Source organism: Montipora capricornis, chromosome 10 (assembly GCF_036669925.1).
Source record: "Montipora capricornis isolate CH-2021 chromosome 10, ASM3666992v2, whole genome shotgun sequence".
Taxonomy (NCBI): Eukaryota; Metazoa; Cnidaria; class Anthozoa; order Scleractinia; family Acroporidae; genus Montipora; species Montipora capricornis.
Window position 1 is genome coordinate 57,072,357 of NC_090892.1, and position 26,020 is coordinate 57,098,376.

Below are 26,020 nucleotides of genomic sequence, written 5' to 3' on the forward strand. Positions count from 1 at the left end.
AATTTCCTGAGCCTAAAGTGATTTTGGACAAAAACGCACATGAAATTATTCCCATGTAATCTCATTATTTTCATTTGGATATGAACACTGAATAAGTATTTTGCAACACTGTCACATCGCCAAGTTGTATAGTTTTATCCTGTACCATTACGAGCATTCCATTCCAACCGGATTTTCCGTTCAAATAGTAAACGCCCCGGTTCAAGTAAAAATATTTCCCGGTGTGGCGTTTCGCCAAGCCCGAGACTCTCGCGGCTAGAAGAAAACAATAACAAATCAAAATGACGGCTGCATCTGCAGCGTCGAATGGCGGGAAAAGAGGCCGAAGTGCACCGGGTCGAGTGGGAGTTTACAAATGGTACAGGCTTTTTCCGGTCATTTCGGTTGGAACGGGAAAAGAGGAATACCTCTGAGGATTTCCATCTTTTCCAGAAACTTTCCGATGGAATGAGCTGTACCATTTGAGTTTCCAACCGGAATTTTCGGTTTTTGTTGACGAATGGTAAACGTTCCCAGGCTTGAAGAAAACCCAACCTCGTCTCAGGGTCTCTCTTCTTTTCTGCGGGGTACAGGAACCCTGGGAACGAGGAGGTCTAGGAATTACTTCATGTAATCGTCCGCAAACTTTAAGGATAAAATTTAAATACGCCTCACAAAACAATGAACAGTCATCAAAGAACTGAGCAAAATATGCTCTCAGGCTCTCGTGGATGGGGAAAACAAGCAGCCCAGAGACTCAATACCAAAGACCAATTCAAAAATGATCCACTTCTCCGAATTTTAGAAGGGAAAATTGCTGTCAATTTTCGTGACTATAAGCCTTGGCAACGAACAACGTCTTTGGCAAGGCCGCCAACCAAGGAACAACAAATTAAAAGGAAAAGTGCCAGTCGCCCGGTGTCTGGACGAACGACAGTGTCTACTGGAAGTGGCCTAGGATTTTTAAGAGAAGAATCCACCGATGTTGCCGCTAGACCTTTTACTGCTGCAACTAGTACTGCCTGTTCGACGATTTGTAATCATCCATGGACAAAAAAACCACAACCAATTGATGATGTTGAAGAAAAAAAGAGGCAAAATGCCTTGGCAGTACTAAAGGTAAAGTTATTCACAGCTCTGTTTAAATGCTCAAAGAACAACTGGAAGGGTTTAATTTAAGGAGCGATCGTTCATTACTTGCCGTTCATGGAGGCAGTGTGGCCCAGTGGTTAGGGCGCTTGCCTTGAGATCTGGAGATCCCGGGTTCAGGACCCGCTCTGACCACTCGCTGAATTTGTTCCTGGTAGTCCCTGGTTCAACTTCCCAGCTGCACTTGTAAATAGCCAACTGGTTTGCCTCCGGCCAGTTGGGATTCTTAACAGTTGTAGTTGTTGTGTTCTGTTGTTTCGTTGATTCATTGGCCCTGAAAAGCCCCTATGGGGAGAGGTCAATTAAGTATGTATTGTATGTATTGTATTGTATGTGGAAAAATTCCCCCCTCCCCCCTCCCAAATCCTCGAACCCCCTCAATTTTAGTACAATTTCAAACTTGACCACCCAAAATTGAGCCTCTTTAAAAATTGTAAGATTGTCCACGGTTGCTTGCTTCAAAACACTAAAATAAAGTTAGTCAAGGCGTCATTACTATTATTACTTTTTCTCCTTTCCCTTTCAATGTTGATTTCCCTTTATGGCACTTACGTCCAGAATTGACTCTAATTAGATGCACGCTTAATTTTGATATCCAACACAAAGTGTCCTATTTCCAACAACAAAGTAAGAGTAAAGGTTAGCATTATTTTTAGCTTTGTGTAAATGCAGCAGTTAATCTTTACTTAGAGTGCAGCATCTTTACTCAGCAATCTTTACTTAGTGGCAGTGGCAGGTGGTTAGCGCCTGTGGTTAGCTCCTGTTTGGTGCTTAGCGTCTTTTCAGGATACAGACGACCCCGCCCCCATGCGTCTTCTGTTGCCTTGCAGGGCGGTCTAGGTTAGTCAAAGGCTTAGGGGGTAAACCCTGACAGAAAATCAGGAGTGGGGCCCCAAAGGTGGTTGGATGGCATACTCGTCACCTTCCGGCAGCTCCTGCATCCTGGCGGGTCTCCAGCCGTCTTGACCTTGTCTTGCGGCTGGGTCAGGCTGGCTCTGCGCAAACCTACCTCACTTTAAACAAGTTCAAGTGCAAGTCATCTCTCATCTGCCATCATTCATTCATCTTTATCCTCCCAAAGTCCTGTGACAGGGGAGCGATGAAGGCAGCGATGAAGCAACAGGTGTGGGGTACACTGGCAGTCTAGCCACGGACCTGCACACAGGCAACTCAGGCCATTGGGTTGTTCTTCACTGACTGGAGCAGAAGTGGAGTCCGGCAGCCGCCTGAGTGTCTGAGCAGCCCTCTTCAGGATAGCACTGCTCACCTCCCTGGCATGAGCAAGGGGCTAGAAAAGGTGCCCTAAACATTGCCTGCTCCTCACCTTTCCTGGCTGGCTTACCGCTGTCGGCGGGGACCCCCTCAATGCAGTCGAAAAACAAAGAAAAGTAAGATTATACCCTTGAAAACAGCCACGTGGAATGTCCGCACACTACTTGATCGTGATGATTCAGATAGACCCAGACTCAGGATGATCAGGATGACTCAGACTCAGAAAGTCAGTGTGGTTTCCGGAAAGATCGCGGGACTATCAACATGGTGTTCGCTGCCAGACAGCTCCAAGAAAAATGTCAAGAACAGAACACTGACCTGTACTCCACCTTTGTCGATCTGACCAAGGACTTTGACTCCGTCAGCAGAGATGGCCTTTGGAGAGTCATGCAAAAGTACGGATGCCCTGATAAATTCACCACCGTCGTCAGACAGTTTCATGACTGCATGCTGGCGCGTGTCCAGGACAACGGGGAAACATCAGCAGCATTTCCTGTCACAAACGGAGTGAAGTAGGGATGTGTCCTGGATCCAATACTCTTCAGACTCATGTTCTCCACAATGCTGTCTGATGCTTTCAAGGATTCGGTGGTCGGCATTGGTATCAAATAACGCACCGATTGCTCACTCTTCAACCTCAGGAGGCTCAAAGCGAAAACCAAGGTGAAGGTTAGCACCATCAATGATTTCTTGTTTGCTGATGACTGTGCCCTCAATGCTGCCTCCGAAGCCAACATGCAGCATAGCGTTGACAAGTTCGTAGAGGCCTGCAACAACTTTGGCCTGACGATCAGCACTAAGAAGACTGAAGTCATGCACCAGCCAGCACCGGGGTAACCCATACGTAGAGCCCACCATCACCATCAATGGACAGAGACTGAACATGTTGGACAAGTTCACCTACCTCGGTACCCTCTCGAGATCCATAATCATGGATGATGAGCTGAACGCCAGACTTGCTAAAGCGAGTGCCTTTTTGGCAGACTCTACAAAAAGGTCTGGAATCGGAGAGACATCACAGCCGAAACTAAGATCAAGGTAAAGCAAGCTGCAGTCCTCACCACTCTTCTCTACCGCTGCGAAACATGGATAGTCTACCAGCGGCATGCAAGGAAGCTTAACCACTTCCACACCACCTGTCTCAGGAGGATTCTCGGCATCAAGTGGCAGGAAAAGATTCCTTACACCGAGGTCCGGCATCATCATAAGGTCCCTTATCATCATCATTATCTTCACCTTCACCTTCACCACTCCATAAGATGTGTAGCTGGTCCTCGTCGTATCGACGGACAAACAACAGAGAGCAGCATTTGGGGGACACTTTATGATGATAATTGTCTGTATTCCAAAACACGAGTGATGTTGAATTTGACAAGAAGAGCAAGGGGACACTTCGTGACACTTTTTGAAATCAGCGTGCATCTAATTAATTAGGGTCAATCATGGACATATCTGAATGATTGTGACAAAAGGTCAGCCTCTTAAGATTAAACATTGGTGAAGGAACGGAGGAAAGCTGGGTGTTGTTGAACATGAAGTGCCAGCTGTTCTTAACTGTTACAATGCTCTATGATCAGCAGTACAGCCATCAGAACTAACCCTAAGAAGCATTTTAATAATTATTACTGCAATTTTCATAATTCTGTGGAATCTTACCTTCAAGTGCTAAGCACCAAACTGCATTTTGGCTTCCCCGTTATCAAATTTCTGAACAAAGCCAGGAAGATAGACTCCTCCTCCGGAAAGTGAATTGGAGGTGCATGTACTGTTTAGTTCAGAGTTTGAACACCGTTATGATATATTTTTAGAAATTATTCTTCAGTAAAAAGATTCGTACAGATTCCATTGCTTTTCCATCAGCTTCGAGTTTGAATGTACGGTGGGAACCAAAGATGCTGGTTAGTGGGTAATATGGTTGGCGTCGGAAGTAGTGGTGGGCCGATCATAATGGAAAGTTGATCGAAAAGTTCAAGCGACGCGACAATCGATTTTGCTTTTTTCATAATTGATTGTCGCCGAAAAATTAAAAATTTATTGGGGACAAATAAAAGTACTAAAATTAATAAAAATGTTCGTTTAATATCTTGTGTGAGTTGTCTTTTTTCATGGACTTCTAACTTCTAAGTCACAACAGCAGATATAATCTAAGATTGACTGTGTTTACCTGGCGGTACCCTGTTCGCTGTGTTGTTGTCACTTCAAATACCTCACGCTTATTTGAAAGATGTGCCATGCTAAGCCGCTTTGTATTTCGTAAACAACTGAACCAAAACATAAATTACAAGCTCACTGTTTCGCGTTTGTAGTATCACCACCGTCCAAAATAAGTTTTGAAATAGATCTCAAATGTATTTACAAATCACCAGAGGAAGATAATGTCACCTCTGATCCAAGATGAACAATTGTTCGTTTTGGCTTGAAAATGTTTGTTTCGCTCTCCCCAATCTCTCCCCAATTCCCAGTGTCCTCTCTCAGACATGCCTTGCTTACATGTTGCTGTCGAGTCCAACATGGCGGCTAAAATGAACTAGTTGGAGATCTTTCGCTATCCTGGAAATGCCAGGTCAAAAGTGTGGGAATATTTTGGTTTTCATCAAGTGAAGGAACGGCCTACTTTGACTTCTATTTAGATGAAAAATATGTGGAATGCTTATTGGTAGATTTTTCCAATTATAATCGATGATCGATCGGTTGGGGCAATCTGATTATTTCTGATGATCGAATGTAAAATCTCAACCGATTCCCACCACTAATCGGAAGTTTGCTTTTTGGCCATTGGCGCTTGAAGATGAATTTCGCAGAATTACGAAAATCGCTGTAATTCCAGTGGTGATGGAAATTATTGATATCCTCACCATTCAACAAGTATGAGAAATCACATGAATGTCTTGTGCTTTTCATTATTTAAGGGGATGGGTGATGTTTTGAAAGTTTGCAAATGGCACAAGATGTAAGAACTTTCAAAGCATCACAAGTGATCATGAATCACAAAATGCACAAGCAAGTTCAAACCATTTTTTTATTTATTATATACTCAACGGAATTACTCTATCACTGTGTTTCCGTAGCAATTTCCATATTGCACCCTATAAAAATTACCTATTTATGCATTCGTCATTGACCAATCAGAAACAAGACTGATATTCTGTTGAGTATAGAAGAAATAGCATTATCATATGAAACCCATTATGCACAGGTCTGTATCTTTACAAATGTCATCTATAACATACCTGTACACTAAGTCAAGAGATCCAAATACCGGTACAATGTGGGCAAAACAGGGAGAAAACTAGCCAACTGCTTCAGTAAACGTCTTTGTGACATGGTTATAAAGGAGATGACAGACCTATGTTAACCCTGGTAATTGAAATGAGGATACATTAACATTTAAGGAGGCATAAACCAGTGAGTTTTAACATCTACCAAACGTTTTCACATTTTGATCAATGTTATGGTTACATATGAAACACCAATAGATGCTTCACAAGATGCACTCATTGATGTCACGTAATGGGTTACCTATATTTTGTCTTTATTCTGTCTTGTTTTTGGAAGCTGGAATGTGAGGACCATGTTCCTGGACTCTTGACTGATCTACAACAAATTGCCGATGCTAGGAATACCGCCGTCATTGACAGAGAACTCTCCCATCTCAACATCGACATTGCTTGCCTCCAGGAGACGCGCTTGGCTGACAGTGGCACCTTGAGAGAGGCCAACTACACCTTCTTTTGGCAGGGAAAGCCACCAGAGGAGCCATGGTTACATGGTGTTGTCTTCACTATCAAGAACACACTGCTTGCCTTTGTAGAGCCCCCTGAAGCAGGCACGGAAAGGATCCTCGCACTTTGCATGTCGACGGAGTCAGGCCCTGCAAACATCATCAGCGTGTACACCCCAACCCTGTGTTCACCAACAGAAGAGAAAGACGCTTTCTATGAGGTCCTTGATGAAATGATATCAGGGACTCCACTGGGAGGAGATGGAGCCAGTGACTGAGGAGAAGAAGAAGGCCCTTATGTCCTACAAGGCTGCGCCAAGTCTCAGCAGACCGCGGGCCACTGCACGAACACCTACTGGCTGAACCTCTGCAACAGCATACAGCAAGCTGCTGACTTCGGAGATGCAAGAGGCATGTACGTGGGCATAAAGTAGGCCACAGGACCAACCCCCTCCAAATCAGCGCCCCTCAAGTCCAAGTCTGGCGATACCATCACAGACCAAGGCAAACATCTGGAGCGCTGGGTCAAACATTACCTCAAGCTGTATGCCACCCAGAATGTCGTAACGGAAACTGCCCTCAATGCCATCTCAGTTTTTCCTGTCATGGACGAGCTTGACTCGTCACCCACCACAGAAGAGCTTGACAAAGCCATTGACAACCTCGCCTGTGGCAAGGCACCTGGCAGCGATGGCATTCCTGCAGAAGTTTTGAAGAGTGGGAAGCCCGCCCTCCTTGAAAACCTCCATGAACTGCTTTGCCCTGGGAAGAAGGCCACATCCCTCAGGACATGCACGACGCCAACATAGCCACCTTGTATAAAAACAAACGAGGGATATCGCTCCTCAGCATCGTTGGCAAAGTGTTTGCTTGAGTTGCCCTTAGCCGCTTGCAGTCCCTAGCAACCTGCGTCTACCCAGAGTCCCAGTGCGGCTTCCGAGCTGGCCGATCAACTGTAGACATAATCTTCTCACTACGCCAGCTGCAGGAGAAGTGTCGAGAGTAGCAGATGCCCCTCTACATCGCCTTCATTGACCTAACCAAGGTGTTTGACTTTGTCAGCCGGACCGGACTGTTCGAGCTACTGCGGAAGATAGGATGCCCCCGCACCTGCTGGCCATCATCACATTATTCCATGAAGACATGCATAGCACACTCAACATCAAGGTAGAGGTGAACAACAGGATTGCCAATGCAGCAGCAGTCGAGGCCAGGCTAACCAAGAGAGTCTGGAACAACTCCAGCCTGACTGAGAAGACCAGACTGCGTGTCTACCAGGCCCGTGTGCTCAGCACTCTTCTCTGTGGCAGTGAGTCATGGACCACCTATGCAAAGCACAAGAAGAAACTAAAGATGCCTGCAGCGCATTCTCCACATCCACTGGGAAGAGAGAGTGCCAGACATGGAGGTGCATGAAAGAGCCAACATGAACTGTATGTTTGCCGTGCTTAGCAAGAGATGCCTGCGCTGGCTTGGCCATGTCAAGGGCATGGAACCTGGCCGCATTCCCAAAGACATCTTGTATGGTGAACTGATGGAGGGCAAAGAAGAGCTGGCTGCCCTCTTCTCCGAGACAGAGACACCCGCAAAAGAGACCTCAAACTGTGTGGCATAGACATTGACACTTTGGAGAAGCAGGCAAATGACCGCCCAGTCTGACGCCAGGCCGTGAGGCAGGGCGTGAAAGTCGCAGAGGAGAACAGGAGTCCAGAAAAGACAAAAGAGAAAAGAGGCGAGAAACCAGCCATCCCTGCCATCCCCCCATGTGCAACAGAGACTGCAGATTGCGGGTTGGCCTCTTCAGCCACTCGCACAGTTGTCAACGACAGTGATGTTGTTTTAAGTTGTTTTTTTATTGTAAGACTTATGATAATGGTGTTAAAACATGGAAAGCTGCAAAAACCTGGATCAAGAGTTTCTTATAATCAGTGAGGGCTTTTCATTGGACTATTTTATTATATTAATTGTGCTTTTGTCATTATGATCTCTCCACCATTGGCAAGTCCTCCCACTTTCTATATAAACCTCACACAACCGACGATCCCTCAGTTCAATCTGATGAAGGGCTGACATCAGAAAAGTCAGTCATTTTATCTTTTCATGGTTTAAATTTGACCTTTATCAACTTCATTCAACACCATGTAATAATCCTATTTTCACCTGTCTCTGTATTAACATTAACAGGGTTACCGGTATCCCATTTACTCTGTCAGGTGATTTTTCTCTTTAATGGGCTCAGGCAATTCAGGAGTTGATGGGTTAAACATTAAATTTTTTTAGTTTGAGCATGTACAAAGTCAACAGTTTTTACCTCCGTGATCTCTTGAGTAAACTTTGAAACACTGTATTTTATGTGGTATATTTTATACCAGCCCAATTGATCAATGACATTTCTCTCTTAGTTACTTGAAAACTATATCTTTTAGTAACAGTTTAATACAAATACTGTTTAGCGGTTTTCAATAATATTGAGCATGGAAAGTAATTAGCGAATTGCTTTGGTTTTGCATTACTTAACTCAGTGATTGGTTCAAAGTTCTCGCACCACTTTTTCAACCAATCATGGCTCGCGCATGTGTCGGCTACGTGTAATTACATAGAGTTTTGATTGGTTTACTGGATTGTCTTCATCCTTTTTGATTGGCCAAAGTAATTACGTTGGTTTTGGTTTTACAACACTCGATTGAAACTCTCTCCAATTGTCTTTAATCAGATTCAAATTAAGACAAGGCAGAAGTCCATTGCAGAGTACGAGAACAGGAAGAGAGAGCTGTATCTTTGGGGTGAAACAATGTTCCATACTATTTAAATCCAATCTGTGAAGGAATAACTGTTCTTTGTTTTCTTGACATGTTCATTAGTGTCAGTTTGTATTTTGAAGCTTTAGAGTCGTCTCAAATTGTTTAAATTGAAAGCTGAAAATGATTTAATTGGTTTCAGTCAGCCCTTAACTCTAAAATAGGTTATTAGAGAACATCAGGATTACTGAAGTCATGGATTCATCTGAAAATGGCATTGTAAGTTTGATTTTTATTATTGGATCCCTGATTAGGAGATGATGGCAAAAATGGTAGGGTGTGAACTACATGTAGGTGCTACATGTATCTTGTGGGGGAGTTTAGAAATGTATAAATTTGTCATTGAGATATTTTAGTAGTGTCTTTAAATCTAGGCATAATTTAATTTTAGTTAATACATGTACTATTATTATTATTATTATTATTATTATTATTATTATTATTAATTTATTGTTTAATTTATTATTATTATTGTTTGTTAGTTTATTTTTGTATATTTTTTCTTTTAGTCTGACTTCATATAGAATGATTGTTAACCGATTGGTTCAACATTACATACCTCTTTTCCTTGCGACAGACCTTGTTTTAAATTATTCGAAAGAATGCTCATGATAGAAATGACCATTATAGTGATTTTAGGTTTTAACAACAGGGTAAATTTTTTTTTCAATCAAACTGTTTTATATAAACAAAGATTCTTAAAGGATAATTATTATTAGGCAAGTTGTACCACCATTTGAATGCTTCAGCTCAAGTGTTGTTTGTTAACTTTTGGAACTCTTATACACAATTTGTACTTTAAGGATGTTATTTTCTAATACATTATCGTTGTTATTATTATTATTATTATTATTATTATTATTATTATCATCGTTATTATAATTATTATACACAGCGCACCGGTGGCTCATATGGTTAAGCACCGGGCTGTCACGCGGGAGGTTGTGAGTTCAACTCCAGCCCGACCAACACTCAGGATCTTTGAATAACTGAGGAGAAAGTGCTACCTTTGTAACAACATCTGTGAATGGTTAGACTTTCAAGTCTTCCTGGATAAGGACTATAAGCCGGAGGTCCCGTCTCACACCCCTTGGGTATAAATTCTGTGGGGCGTTAAAGAACCCACACACTATTTGAGAAGAGTAGGGCATGGAGTTCCCGGTGTTGTGGTCTGATCTTTGGATGTAGGTGTCAGGTGTCAATTGGGACGAAAGTTCTGTTCCTCTACCCTGCCACTCCAAGAATTGTGGCAAATAAATTAAAAAAAAAATAAATTACATGATGCACTCAGTTTGTATCAATGCATATAGAGTCATAACAATGTTTGGAAAAAAAATTAGAAAAGTTTTTGAAGTGGTATTGATGAAGTCCTCCTGTGTTTTGATGTCGTGTTCACTTTTTTGCTTACAATTTCACAGCATGGAGATGTCAAAGCGTTACTTCAGAAGTATGAGAGGTTTAGGGTATGTGAGTTTTCAAAAGCCAGTAGTTTAGGTGATGACACCATGATCATTACATATTATGATTTGTTTATGGGGCTCAACACTAGAGCGGTTTTGAATTGAGTGTCGAAAGTAATTAGTGAATTACTTTGGTTTATGATTACTTAACTCAGTGATTGGTTCAAAGTTCTCGCGCCACTTTTTCAACCAATCAGAAGTGAAACCAAAACCAATCGTGGCTCGCGTGTGCACATTTTCCCGCGCTTTGTGTCGGATACGTGTAATTACTTGGAGTTTTGGTTGGTTTACTGGATTGTCTCCATCCTTTTTGATTGGCCAAAGTAATTACTTTGGTTTTGGTTTTACGACACTCATTTGAAAACCGCTCTATAACTTATAATTAGTCAAGTCTCTGCCCATATATGCAGTGCATTGTTTTATTCATCCTATAGATGTGTATGCAATTATGATTTCTTCATAGTTTATCTATATTCGTAGGAGATTTAAAGATCAAGAGAAGAGCTGGCTTGTTCTAATAACAATGTTAATAAAATTTAATAATAATTATAATAATAATGCATTTCTTTTCAGGGTGCCATGTCCACTTTAAATAGGAAATTTAATGAAGATCTTGTCATAACAAAGAAAAGATTGGATGAAACAAGGGCACTGGTTAATAAAGAAATTGCAGGTTTGACAAACAATGTGCTTATTTTCTGGACTCTCTCGAAGATCCATGATGGCAATTGTGGTGCTTTTTATTCTCTTTTTGAGCCATTTTGTTTTCATGCGAAAATAGCAATGATATTTAAATTTATGGGAAAAATGATAATGATAACATTTGATAATAATAATAATAATGATGATGATGATCATGATGATGATGATGATGATGATAAATATAGTTAAATAAAATTTAACATAGTTAACGACTAGGAGCTAGTCTGGTCAGTAGTGTTTTGCAGGCGGTTGTTAGTGTCTTGGCCGTCTGGTAGCGTTGTTCAGCGTTTTGGTGCGTTCTGTAGCGTTTGTTATAGTTACATGGTTCACGACCGGGAGCTAGTCCGGTCAGTAGCGTTTTGCAGGCGTTTGTCAGCGTTGTTATGCGTTTTTGTAGCGTTTGCAGCACTCTTTAGGTTGGGGGGCCCTGGGGCTGACATGGTTCAGCGGTATTCCTGCGTAGTGCATGCGTTGTCCAATGTGCTTGCAGCGTGTTTGTTGGCGTGGCGTTGTGAGTCGGTTTAGGAGTTTAGTGGTTCTCGGCGTTCTTCTTCTCGCTTCGTTGGCTATCTCGGTCGCTGTCCAGGTTGAAATAGAAGTTCTTCGATCTTCGACCGTCTCCATCTCGTCTTCACCGCCGTGTTGTGGTTCGTCTTACCTTCTCTTGTACCAGTTCCGATAGTCGGCTCGTCGCTCAGATAGCGTGGCGTTTCTTTGGCGGGCTTAGTGTAGCGGTTCCCAGTTGTGGTCAACAAAAGAAAAACAACAATAGAGAAAACACAAGGATTTCTTCCGTCATCGACCGTGGTTTCCTCGCCCTCTGTCGTGTCTGTTGGTTTGTCTGTACTCGCTCATCGCTCTTTCGTGCTTCGGACCATCGTGTGCTCCGATACGTTTATTTTGGCGGGCTTAGTGTAGCGGTTCCCAGTTGTGGTCAACAAAGGAATAAGTTCTAAGGATTTCGTCAGTCATCGACCAGGGTTTTTTCTTCGGCGGCTGTCGTGTTTATTGGTTTGTCTTTCCTTCACTCGTCGCTCTTTCGTCCCTGGACCGTAGTGTGCTCGCCGATCCGTTAGCGTGGCCAAAGGATTTCGTCCTTCATCGCCCGCGGTTTTTTCTCGCTCTCTGTCGTGTTTATTGGTTCGTTTTTCACTTCTTTTTCGTGGTCGCCTCTAACTCGCTCGTCGCTGGTTGGTGTTCGATCATACATCATGCCGAACCCACCTCGTTCAACCAACAATAGCTTGTCCGCTGGACTTCGTTCGGAGGACATACCTCTCTTGTCCCCCGCGCCGATGGTGGTTTCTACGGCTCCCTCTGGCCCCGTGGCGCCTTTGGCCGTCGATTCGATCGCCGAGGCTGTTGTTCGCGCGCTTGGAAGCACCCTTCCGACTATCATCTCTTCAATTCAAGGGAGCGCCCCCTCGCCATTACCCCCTTCCGTCCTTGGCACTTCTGTTGGCGTCACTCCATCTAGCTCCTCTGGATCGACTGCTGTTTCTTGTGATGTCAATGTCTCGTCTATGGCTTTTGGGGCGTCATCAGGTACGTTTACTTTGCCGGCCTTCATTCCTACCTTTTCTCCTGTGTCAGCCATCACTGACTCAAGCTCGGCCCGCTTCATGGCCCCCATTACCTCTCCATTCGCGAGTCCCAGTGTATCCGGCAGCCTGCCAAGTTTTGGTAACTCTGGATCAGTGCCTACGTCTGAGAAGGCTTTCATTGTTGGTCCTGGTCATGCACCAGTCCCGGCAAAATTGGCCAAGAAGATCATCGAGGGCCAGTTCGTGGAGTTGGCGGATCTACTTACAGTCAATCTCCGAGCTGGGGATCAGGAACCACAGACCTTCCTGGAGGGTAAACTCCTGGTGTCCAACGCAAAACGCAGGCAGGTTGAAATCAAGGATATTCTTACTTGGACTGAGGCCTTCACGATTTTCCAGCTGGTCCTGTGTGCCTCTCACCCCCTGCGTTGGTTAGACTTGACCAGATATAAGCTGCTCATTATTCAAACAGCCCGCCAATATCCAGGTCTGGCTTGGCTTGAATACGATCTGGCCTTCAGAAGGGATGCCGCTGCCTCGGGCCTTACGGATTGGTCCAAAATGAATTTGGATCTGTATAGTTTTCATTTGCGTTTGCCAGCATCGTCCTCACTGCAACCAAGGCCGTCTTCCCTTTCCGGGTTTCCTCAGTCTTCCTCAGACAGCCCAGACTCCCACCGACGCACACCATTCTGCCAGTCCTGGAATGAAGGGAAATGTCGGTGGCTATTTGGGAAGTGCAAGTTCCGCCACAACTGCAGCAATTGCGAGGGAGAGCATACCAAGGCTAACTGCCCCTTTCCCCGCTCAGCTGGATTTCGTTCCCGTTCCCGCTCCCCCTCCCCTGGAGGGAGCAGGGGACAGTACTGAGGGGCGAGGTTCGCCCAGTGTTGTGTTTGTACATAGTTTGAATGATGTGATTGCGTTGCCTCGCCAGCCGAATGGATTGCCTCAGTTGGCAAAGTTGTTTTGTCCTGTTCCAGTTTCAGTTCCAGTCTCAGTTCCCGTTTCTGTTCCAGTTAAGCCCAGCGTTCCAGTTGTCTCTTTTGCCCCGTTATCTCCGGTGTCTCAGGTCACACCATTACAGTTGGATCAATTTCAAGCCGAATTATGCCACCATCCCAACAAGTCAGCTGTGGCATTTGTGACTTCTGGCATACGGGATGGATTTCGGATAGGCTTTGACCCATCCTTGGTGTCCCTCAAATCTGCATCTTCAAACATGCGTAGCTCTGCTGAGCACCCATCAGTGATTGACTCCTACTTGCAAGCTGAAGTCTCTTCTGGCAGGGTGGCAGGTCCTTTTCCAGTGCCCCCGCTTCCGTCATTGCAAATAAGTCGTTTCGGGGTGATCCCCAAAACTAATCAGCCTGGGAAGTGGCGTCTCATTTTAGACCTATCATCCCCAGAGGGGCAAAGCGTCAATGACGGCATCCCTAAGCCCCCGTTTACAGTTCAGTATGTTTCAGTGGATGCTTTCATTGATGGCATAATGTCTCTGGGTCGAGGAACGTTAATGGCCAAGTTCGACGTGGCCAGTGCATATCGGAATGTGGCTATCCACCCAGACGATCGCCCCCTTCTTGGCATGAAGTGGCGTGGGCAATATTTTGTGGATTTGGTGCTCCCTTTTGGGCTGCGTTCAGCACCATTTATTTTCACCGCCATTGCAGACCTGGTTGAATGGATCCTGGTTCACAATTATGAGGTTACATTTCTCCGTCATTACTTGGACGATTTCCTCACTTTGGGCCCACCGGCGTCCCCTGTGTGCCACAACAACCTTCAAACCTGCGTTCGTCTGTGTACAAAACTTGGCCTTCCCCTTAATCCAGATAAGTTGGAGGGACCCGCGACTCGTCTTACAATCCTTGGGATTGAACTTGACTCCGAGAACCTTCAGGCTCGCCTTCCGACTGACAAGAGAGATAGGATTGTTTCACTGTTAGATGAGTGGTCGGCAAAACGTTTTTGTAAACGTCGCAAGCTGGAATCCCTGATTGGCCATCTCCATCACGCCTGCAAGGTCGCCCCACAGGGTAGGACATTCCTTCGCCGGATGATCGACTTGCTTTGTGCCTTTCGCCGTGATGATCACCCCATTAGGCTTAACCAGGAATTTCGGCGGGATTTAACCTGGTGGCGGGAACTGTTCCAAACTTGGGATGGCCTCAGTTTTTTCTGCATGCCCACATGGGCACCTCTCCCGGACTTCCAGGTCTCATCGGATGCAGCGGGCTCTTTGGGCTATGGAGCTATTTTTAAATCCCACTGGTTTGCTGGTGCCTGGTCAGCTGCACAAAGTTCCTCATCCATAGCGTACAAGGAGCTCTTCCCAATTGTAGTGGCAGCCTATCTGTGGGGCTGTCAGTGGGTATCTCGGCGGGTCGAGTTCTTTTGTGACAACGAGTCTGTGGTGGCTGTACTTAAGTCTGGCACCTCGCGGGACAAAAACCTAATGGTGTTGCTGCGTTATTTGACTATGCTGGCCATCCATCATTCCTTCTCATTTACAGCTTCATCTGTTCGAGGCAAAGCTAATCCAGTTGCTGATGCACTCTCTCGATTCCAATTTCAGCGGTTCAGACGCCTGGAGCCACAGGCCGACCCAACCCCGTCTCCTATTCCTGCTTCCCTTCTGGCAGCGCTTCAGATGCCTTGACTCAGAAGTGTCGGTTCTTACTTACCCAAGGTCTTGCACCTTCCACCCGACGAGTGTACCGATCCGCCCAACGTCGATTTACAGACTTTTGCCGCCAGGATGGTCGTGCAAACCAGGATGGCTCCATCCCCCCAGCCACTGAGGAGACTCTCATGCGCTTTGCTTCCTTCCTGGCCGACAACCTGAACCATTCCTCCATCAAGGTCTATCTATCAGCAGTGCGCTCCCTTCACATTGACCATGGCCTTCCCGACCCGCTAGTCAACTGTCTTCGTTTGCAGCGTCTGCTAAGGGGTATTAAGCGAGTTCAAGGTCCAGTGTCACCCAGGCGCCTACCTATCACCGTTGATCATCTGAAGGTCATTCAGTGCTCTTTGGACCTGTCTACTAGAGACCATGTGATGTTGTGGGCTGCGTGCTGCTTGGCATTTTTTGGGTTTTTGCGTGCGGGCGAATTCACGGTCAACTCGGCCTTTGATCCTCACACCCATATGACTGTTAGCGACCTGCAAGCGGACTCCTTGGTGAATCCCTCTTGTTTCAAAGTCCGTATCAAGTGTTCCAAGACAGACCCCTTCCGTGTGGGTTGTGATATCTACTTGGGGCGTGGCTCGGGCTCTGTGTGCCCCATAACAGCGTTGGGCACGTACTTGTCTCTGCGTGGGTCTGCTCCAGGGCCCCTGTTCTTGTTTAGTGATGGTCGTCCTCTTACCCGGCAGCAGCTATCATCCTTTTTGCAGTCTACCCTACATGGGGCTGGGTACTCCGGCGCCTACTCTGGCCATAGTTTCCGGATTGGGGCGGCGACCACTGCAGCGGCACGTGGTGTTCCGGATCACCTGATCAAAACCTTGGGGCGTTGGTCGAGCGAGGCATACCAGATCTATATCAGAACTCCAGTTAGTTCCATTGTCCGTGTTTCCTCCCAGTTGGTGGCGTAACAGGTAGTGGATTTCTCTGGTTACCAGCGGGGGTGGGTGCCTCAGGTTTGGGCTATCGGGGGCTTAGGCCTAGTTGCCCCGAGCCCCCTTGCTCCGGGTTCTTCTTACCCGGAGATCCCTTCGGCATGGCGCGGGGGGCTCGTGGCTTGGTTGCGGGTTGGGCAGGCCAGTCGGGTGTTCTAGCGCCTTGGGGATGTGACTGCGGTTGCAGCCCCCAGGCTTCCTGGGCACCTACCCTCCACTGGCGACGTGGGCGTTAAATATAGTTAAATAAAATTTAACATAGTTAACGACTAGGAGCTAGTCTGGTCAGTAGTGTTTTGCAGGCGGTTGTTAGTGTCTTGGCCGTCTGGTAGCGTTGTTCAGCGTTTTGGTGCGTTCTGTAGCGTTTGTTATAGTTACATGGTTCACGACCGGGAGCTAGTCCGGTCAGTAGCGTTTTGCAGGCGTTTGTCAGCGTTGTTATGCGTTTTTGTAGCGTTTGCAGCACTCTTTAGGTTGGGGGGCCCTGGGGCTGACATGGTTCAGCGGTATTCCTGCGTAGTGCATGCGTTGTCCAATGTGCTTGCAGCGTGTTTGTTGGCGTGGCGTTGTGAGTCGGTTTAGGAGTTTAGTGGTTCTCGGCGTTCCCTCCCTCTCCCCCCCTTTCTTTCTTTTTTTTTTTTTGTGCTCTTTTTTTTTTTTGTGTGTTATTATTATTATTATTATTATTCCACTGAGCTATCTGGCTCAAGTGTGACGGGTGCCTTAGGGGGGCCTGGCGCGGGGGGCTCGTGGCTTGGTTGCGGGTTGGGCAGGCCAGTCGGGTGTTCTAGCGCCTTGGGGATGTGACTGCGGTTGCAGCCCCCAGGCTTCCTGGGCACCTACCCTCCACTGGCGACGTGGGCGTTAATAATAATAATGATAATAATAATAATAATAAAGCATTACACCTTTCCGTCATTTCCTAAGGGGACACTTTGTTATTGGACATAATCATTATGATAGTGCTAGATAAACGGTTGGCTTGAAATACCCTGTTCTAACTTGTATCAGCTCCTGTTGTTTATATTTCTAATATACTATTTGAGTGCATGCCCTGGTCTGTGTCAGAGGCTGTGAAAAAAGGAGCAGCCCTTGTAATGAATTGGGAAAAAAATTAATATTAACATTTTTTTTTCTGTAATACATGTACTTGGTATGTTTGCGAGAACAGTTTTCTGTATTGTGTTTATGTGTGAACTAATTTATTTAAACAGTTTTCATCTTCATCATCATCATCATCATCATCAATCCAATTTTGATCCGGGTTTATCCCCATAGACAGGGGTGGCCGGATTTACCCCACTTTGGCAGCAATCTCTCTAACTCTCACTCTCCCTCTCGCTCGATTCATGGCATCCTTTTTCTCCAATCCAACACTCTTGCTCTTGCGTCTTCCACGTCTTCTTTGGTCGTCCTCGCTTTCTCTTGCCCTTCACTTAGAACTCCAACGCTTTTCTCAGAACATGCCCATCATCCCTCCTCAACACATGCCTGTACCATCTCTTTTGCTGTTTGTAATTTGAATTTTGGCTCACTTGTACATTTGTACAGACTTGCAGGTTCAGTTGGGTGCCATGGATAAGAAGCTGATGGTTAAAACTGAAGAGATGAATATTTTATTGAACTATAAGGTTGGTGCAGTAGATAAGCATTCATAGTTTGCTTTTCTCTCTACCAGTTTTATTCGGAATATTATAGTAAACACCTGCATATAAGAACCTCGATTTTTCCAAGTTAGGCTAATTATTAGGTTTTTATTAAATGGTATAAATTTACAATAGTTTTTAGGCTATCTAAGTTCTTAAATTGGTTTTTATTTCCACAAAAGATAGGTGCTCTTGATAACTGGTCCAACTGATTTCCTGTGATGAGAACTCTGATACATGTACCTTTGGATTTCATAACCACGAGAAATAAATTTTGAACAAGGTCTGTGAAGTTTAAAGTGTAATTTGATCCAGTCACCTGAAATTTCAAGGTCATTTTCTAAAATAAGAAGTCAACCTGTTTAATTTATTAGGCTATCAGAGTGGTCTAAAATGAACTTTTTTAGCCTAACAGGTTCTTGTATGCGGTGTTTGCTGCATTTCAAGAGTTCAGCAAAATCATTCAACTGTAATACAGTGAAGGTATTGGTGGTGAAAAGTGTACTGTGCACAAATTATTTACATTAAACAAGTATTTAATTTAATTGTTCAAGGATTTTATTAATACAGCATGATTGTAATTATACTGTAGTATACCGGTAGTTTGAAAGGAGCCAGCCAATGTATGGTTATTTTGCCTGGAGTTTGTCACAAACAGACGTTGTAAATTAATTTACATTGATACATCATTTTACCTGCAGGACAAGGAATATCCTGCCAAAGCACTTCAAATTGCAAAACTGAAGAGGCAGAGGGAAATACTTGAGGCAACATTTAAGGTAAGCTGTCTTTCACTTTTAGTGATAAATTTTCAATTTAAAGATGAAAATGGAATGGTATGTTTCCAGAAACCCATAAGGGTTGAAACATGTAACGCGCGTTTACAGCTTCTGAGGTAAAATTTAAGAATCAGATCCCACCAACGCATCAGCCAACGCGTCGGCCAACGCGTCAGCCGACTGTCGGTCGACTGTCGGTCGGCTGTCGACCGACGCGTTGGCCGACGTGTTGGCTGACGCGTAGGTGGGATCGGATTCTTAAATTTTACCGCTTCCGAATATTCAGTGCGAACTGATTGGTTGAATGTTTCAGTGCTAAGTACCATATTTGGAAACCCCTTGCTCTTGTTGTTCCAAATATGGTACTTAGCAAATTGAATATTCAGAAGCTAGTTTCCCAGAACACAAGGGGCCGTTACACGTTTCAATCCTTATGGGTTTCTGATGTTTCTTAATAACCCATATTAGGTAGTACAGTTACATACTATTAGGTGATTATAAAAAATTCTCTGCGCTGATTGGTTGTACTTGAGATGATTATTATGTGCTAATCGCTACCATATTATTTTACTTTAATTTTTCACCGCTCAAGTGCTGTGCTTATTGGAGGGTGGTGCTTGTTTGACAGCGGCGCTTCTTTAAAAAATTGGATGCCACACAAAAAGAGATTAACAGAAAATAATGTCTTTTGATAGTCACCATTTGACTCTTATGACATTCTACTTAATGGACAAGCAGTGAAATACAATCTGACACCTTGAACTGAAGAAGAACATCAGCTTTGATGCAAAGAAATCCCCATGCTGTGTTAGTTACTTTTCAGTGTTTTTTTAAAATTTGACAAAATTCATTGAATAAGTGCCACATTGGAACCGTGGCACTTGTTCAGGGGAGGTGCTTATTTGCTTTTTTGTTGGCACTTCTTGAAGTAAATATAGTTAGCATTTTTTTCAGAATGGCCTGAAGCCATTTTGTTGAGGTGACAGACGAATAAATTAATTTAATAATTGTTGTCAGTAGTTAAAAGAAAAATGTATGCATATTTTCCAAATACTGTATTCACCTCAGGCTCGGTGAATAAAAACCTTGACTTCGTCTTAGTTTTTATTCACTAATATTCACCTCGCCTTCAGCGAATCAATTATTGTTAAGTAATATTATTAAAGTATCACACATACCTGTAGAGGAGAAGATAATTCGGTAGGACAAGATCTGCCACCTTAATGCAGTTCATGTATTTAAGAACTTGGAACTGTCAGTTACCATTCTTATTTATTGTGTAGAGTACTGAAAACCTAGTGATTTTGAAAAACACTCTTTTCATTTGTTAGGAGGAACTAGATGAGTTACAAGCTGTAGTTGATGCTGAAAGAGACAAGTTTAGTCAAAAGAATAAATCCGTCCAACACGAAATAACAACTAAGGTTACAGAGGTATGCGGAGAATTTGGTTCACTAACGAGGCCCTGTTAGGAAGGGGGGGGGGGGGGTTTAGTCATCCCTTATCCCTAAAAGTCTGGAGGCAGATATCCCTTATCCTTAAAACCCCTAACAGGGCCTCACCAACAAAAAGTAAAGAGACCATTCACTTTTGTGATAGATGTGGATCTTGATTTTCACTTTACATACATGAAATTTAGATGCATGCCCAATAAATTATGATTATAAGTATTTGCCTCCAGTTTCCAACTAGAGGATATGTGTCAGGGTAAGAATTCATTTTAGGTTAGGGAAAAAAGTGCTAGGGTGGGGGGGAATTTGCATATGAAGAGGCGGGGATGCTCTTCGGAAATTTTGAATTAAACCCTTAAAGGAGACCAATTTCGGTGTGGCCCAGGTGTTTTTTGACCCCTAAAAGAGACCATATTTAAAACATGTAAATACAGGTTGACAGCTGTGTCACTAAGTGGAGGTTGGGGGCCTGAGCCATTCCTGGAGCTTCCACTATTGGCAGCCAGCTCCAAGATGGAGACTGCAGTGATGGCTGGCAAAGCTTGACAAACCATGAGCCATGAGCCATGAGCCCCCACACCCTCAAGAAGACAGGCACCCGTCACTCTGATAAGCAGTGGAATGTTGAGGGGGGGGGGGGGGAGGGAGGGAGGGAGAAAACCTCTAAACACTCCACACAAAATGCTCCTTCTTCCCGCCACACTGATGAATAAGCTGTACCACGCAAAGCTCTAGGGAATCCAATGCATGCACAAATATAACAAAACCACAGAAAACAACCCACTGCAGTCGCTCCTAGTTGTTCTCTCAGTTAAACTGCATTTAACCTCATTAACTAAGCGACCATATTAAATTTAATGTCGATAACTCGTAACTGTTACAGTAATTAAACTAACAAACCTGATGTCGATGGTGCGCTCATTTTACTCCCCCCTCTCCATCAGTGCTCCGTTTTACAGGTATTTAAGGATGCGAGATCGGAGACTCGAACTCAAGACCCCTTGCTGCAAGGCAGCGCACTAACCGACAATTGCATCCTTGCTCCTCAATATGTTTCTTCTGTTGCAACCCTAAATGAGACCATATGGGCCAGAACACCCTAAGTGACGCCAAAATCCAAAATTTTCACCCCCAAGAGAGATAACAAGCATCCTCACCCCTTTTATATGCAAGTCCTCCCCCCTGGCAGGGGAATACTGAGCTTTATCTCTTCACTTGAGAGTCAGAGTTTGGGGGACACTGTGACATTTGTTATGTTAATTGTCTGTATTCTCAGCCAAGAAATGATGTTGAATTTAAAGAGAGCAAGCTAAGGGACACTTCATCACGTTACTGAATTGGCATACATCTGAAAACTTGCATTTCTGGACATGTCAGTGATTTTTGACAGTGATGGCTTTTTTCTTTCAACTGGAACTCACGAATGAGTGGCAGCCAGTCATGGTTTTTAAATCAGCTAAATGATCCACACATGTGTATAATTTCTGTTTTTGTGGTATTCAATGGAAGAGTTACTGTACATTAATATACAATACAAATTTACATACTCAACGGGCCATCCTCCACAGGGGCTTTTCAGGGCCAGTGAAACAATCAACAAAATGACAAAACAGAACAACGACTGTTAAGAATCCCAACTGGCCAGATGCAAGCCAGTTGGCAATTTACAAGTGTAGCTGAGAAGTTGAACCAAGGACTACCAGAATCAAATTTATCAAGTGAACTGAACAGATCTTGAAGCTGAGATTTCTGGATCTCAATGCAAGCGCCCTAACCAATCCAAAGTACATCATAGTCCATCTCAATGCAGAAATACCTACTGCTTCTAGAGAGTTCTGTGATGACACTTACTGCAAATCGTGGCCTCACCAGGCATTGGAAGGGTTTCATCAGTGTTCACTTAACTGATAAATACAAACATTAAGCACTGTCTCCCAGACTCAATCACTACCGGTACCTATGACGTACATGTAAATTGCTGTGAGATGTGTAAGCTAGTTTTCCACAACTTTTGTCTAGGGAATGTTTTAAAAATTGTGTCCAGCAAACTTATATTTTGCCACTTGTCTATTGCTTTGAAAACCCTAACTGTGTACCAGTCATTTGTTATGAAATGGTTAGTAAGTTAGTAAGAGTTTGGTACATTTGAAAATTTCTTCTGCATGTGCAGGACCTATTTTGTATTAATATTTACTTACACTGTAGTATCTTTATTCCAAATCTCTTAGGAAACAATAAATGCCATGGGAGATGATGTCAAAGAGATGGCTTTGCAAAATATGATAATGAAGAAGGTAATAATTAAATAAAATAATTTGCAATTTACAGTAACTTTGAGACTTGTTTTTTTAAGTTATGGGTAACCTCATTGGTTTAAATAATATTGCAATTAATTAATTAATATAGTTCAGTAATTGTGCTGCAATTAGACACTGTGCGTGTGACTGGCATTTTAAATGGTGAAATCCTATTTTCCTTTAGGAAGTTGAAATCCATCGGAATGAAGTAAAATTGCTGGAAAGGAATAACAATAAATTGGAAGTTGAAATCAGGTGGGGAGAATTTTCCTGTTAAAACCAGGTTTTTAATCCTCACAGAACTTCTAAATGATCTCATGCCCTTGGCAATAATAATTATTATCGGCACCCACCAAGGTTCAGTAAATTAATATCCACTTTGCTTTACATAATTATGTCACTATTGCAGAGAAATGTTAAATAGTCAAGCTTTGGATTCTCGAGCTGAAATTTTCCCTGACGTTTTTCAGAAAAGAGAAAAGTAAGTATTAACGTAGAGTGCTGATAAGCATGAATCTCTGTGATCTGTACAGTATTCATGCATGTGTTAGCGGGTATGGTCTAACCGAAAGACTGTTATAGGTTCATACTGTAGATCTTCAGCTATATACTAGCTATATATGCTGCTTTGATCTCGACAGGCAAAACAACATTTTATTCATCAAACAACGTAGTACTAGTCAAGTAACTTGACATTATTTTTTATAAAAACAGAGACACAAAGCTCCCACCAGTGAAATCTATTTGGTATTTTGTAAGACTAATTAACTGATGTTTCACATTGCTAACCTTGAGAATGCTTCTAAAATTGCTGCACTTTTGTCAATTAGCCAATGAGAAGTGAAACCGTAACTTGCTCAAACAAAATAATGATGTTTTTCTCTGGCTGGCGTATGATTATGCTTTGCATTTTGTTGATTTGATAATTTGTCTCTCTGGTGTGACAGATCAAAGTAACAATAATTTATTAATTTCTAAACTCATTGTCAATTGATGAGCTTGGGAACTGCAGGTGCCTTGAAAGTTAGCGGGAAGGGGCCCTTTGAGAACCAGGCACCGCAGGGTGGCGTCGGTGGCATCCCTGGCAACCTGCATGGGGGAACAACCCCGAAGCAGCCGCTAACTGGCACCGGCATACCGGAACATGGTTGTGTGAAAAAAAACACTGACATTAGCAGATACTTTATGCCTCCACAACAAAGGAGCCTTGGGACAGGAAGGGTGGGGCTCAATGAATCTGCTGTGATTTGCAAAAATGGCCCACAATGATGAGCAAAGATTCTGGGGTCACTGTCCCCAAAATGAAGGCACACCCATTTGGCACAAAACGACCACATGCTGCATTGGCTTGAGATTAACCTTGCCTAAGTTACATTTAGCCTCATTAAACAAGCTCGCATAAAGAACAGAGGCAAAGAAACTGACAGAACTTTTCAGCATTTTCATCAATCTGAGACATGCCACAAACTATGTGAAAAGAGAGGCTTTTTTCTTTTATTTTCTGGATTCTGCGGTGACCCACTAGAGCACAATGAAGCTGCTCATTGTTATCCTCTCTGAAAACCCTGTGCTAAATATGCAGCATAAACAGGAACCCATCAATAGGAGGGCCTCCATCTCCCACTTTGTTTCTATGAAGTAGCGTTTTTCCTGACCCATCTATTTTTAGAACCACTTTCGCGCCATTCGTTGTCATGGTAAACGTCAATAACATTTCAGTAGCCATTCAGCGCTGAGGACTCTCTTATACTGCAAACCCAAGTAGAAAAACATGGCGGACCAAAGCAGTGAAGAAAGCGAATCTCAACTATCGAATAGCTCTGACTGTTCATAACTAGTTCAAGTTATGAGAACGAGGAAGATAGTGGTAGCTCTGCCACAGAAGGGGAAGAAAGTGACGAGCCAGTGGTACGTCCTTCAGGCAAGTGAAAATCACAACCATCGGCATCACAAAATCACCGTTGCGCAGCAAATTCAAAAAAGTTATTTCTAAAAATAATTAGGTCAGGAAAAATGCTACCTCACCTAGCGAAGCCAGTTGGAGGCTCCTACTGATGGGCTCCTAGTGTAGAAATGTCAACCTAGCTCTTTTTTCAGATGTCATTTTTCTTATTCATTTGTCTTTTGTTATATTTAATATTTTTTTGGTTTCAATTATTTTGTGGAGTTTTGTAATAGCTGTATTGTTTTTCTCTTTACATTTTTGCCTCATTGTTCTAGGTTGCATCTTTTAATTGTTTAAAATGAATATGCCATGTCATTGGTAGTATAAAATATTTGAATCACAACTATAAAATGAACTCACAAAATGATGATCATGGAATGATCAAAATATATTTTTTTTTAAACTCAAAGCATTATCTGTTAAAAAAAAAAAAAAAAGACTATTTAAGGCACTTATTTAAAAGGACGGAGGTGTTTGTCGAACGTTTGAGGGGTTAAAAAAGCGGTTTTGGTACCTCTTAGGGTGTTCAGCCTCAAAAGGTCCACAGAGGAAGCTTTAGTGATCAATACCTTTTAGGGTATTGAGCCGAAAAATTATGACAGGAGACATTTTGACAATTAACTATTTTTTAGTTTTGTCTAATTAAAACTTATAATCTAGTACCTCTTACGGGCGAAAAAAATTCATGCCACATCCACAAGACAGGAGTTCGGTATCTCTTAGGGGTTCTTTTCAAAATTTATGATGAGCAGCCTCATCCTTATTATAAGGGAAGTCCCCCCCCCGCTCCCTCGGGACTTATTACAGCTAATTTTGTGTTTTTGGTGAGAATATCACTCTACATTTGTTAACTAATCAGAAATAAGTATACATGTACCTTGAATAATACTCTGCCGAGCTAGCACTCCTCTTGCACTCATCAAGTTTTTTTTTTTATCAAAGGTGCACTCCAGATATGGACCTCCATCTTGACATACCAACACATCAGTGGCTTCCAATATAAAAACAAAGGGGGTAGTAAATTTTAACGGGACAAACTCAGACTGGCATGAGTTCGTATCAGCTTCCATACATTTCTTTTTATGCATTTACATGAGACCTGACAATGAACTCCAAGTTCGTCTCAGAAGATGAGAAATTCTCGTACCAATCCGAGTTCCTACTGTTCTCATGGAAATGATAACAAATCTCAGACTGGGTCCAGAAATTTCAAGCCTGTATGCTTTTGGGTCAGTCAAATATTAATTAGGTAGAATATATAGAACATCATTTCGTCCCGAAGCCAGGCACCAAGCATTTTGTCCTGGTTTCATGTGAATGGCTGCAAAAAAGTCACAAGTTCAGTCATACCGGTCTGAGTTTGTCCCGGTCTCATTTAATTACCTCCTAACTCTGACTGAAGATAGTCATATCCTCCTGCTCAATGAAATGAAATGGAGAAATCTACCCATTTTCCGACTGGATTGCCATACGGCAACCCAGTAATAAACGACTGAAAAAAAGTGTATCAATTTGTTCTTTTACGATGAATCAAAACAATACTGTGATGTTAAAAAACTATGAACCAGAGTCAGTAATAAATTTTTTTAAAGTGCTTTTTAAACGTTGTAAACGGAAATATTGTGGTAATATAATAAACTGAAACCATCA

At 43.2% G+C, this 26,020-nt stretch overlaps 1 protein-coding gene across 1 annotated transcript; it reads left to right on the forward strand.

The window, feature by feature from the left end:
* The first annotated feature begins 602 nt into the window (after positions 1–602).
* Positions 603–26,020, forward strand: LOC138022226 (uncharacterized protein C20orf96-like). The gene is made up of 12 exons (XM_068869282.1): positions 603–1,098; positions 8,835–8,893; positions 9,084–9,138; positions 10,338–10,382; positions 10,953–11,052; positions 17,804–17,883; positions 18,600–18,677; positions 20,009–20,110; positions 22,357–22,422; positions 22,610–22,680; positions 22,835–22,906; positions 25,313–26,020. The coding sequence occupies exons 1-12, from the start codon at positions 661–663 to the stop codon at positions 25,371–25,373; spliced, it is 1,227 nt and encodes a 408-aa protein (XP_068725383.1). The 5' UTR covers positions 603–660; the 3' UTR covers positions 25,374–26,020.

What these genes read in the sequence shown, in the direction of transcription:
- LOC138022226 (XM_068869282.1), top strand. Translation starts at nt 661, where the DNA reads ATGAACAGTCATCAAAGAACTGAGCAAAATATGCTCTCAGGCTCTCGT. An exon ending in AGAAGTATGAGAGGTTTAGG is followed by an intron (nt 10,383 to 10,952) that starts GTATGTGAGTTT and finishes ATTTCTTTTCAG; the next exon opens with GGTGCCATGTCCACTTTAAA. An exon ending in AAAATATGATAATGAAGAAG is followed by an intron (nt 22,423 to 22,609) that starts GTAATAATTAAA and finishes ATTTTCCTTTAG; the next exon opens with GAAGTTGAAATCCATCGGAA.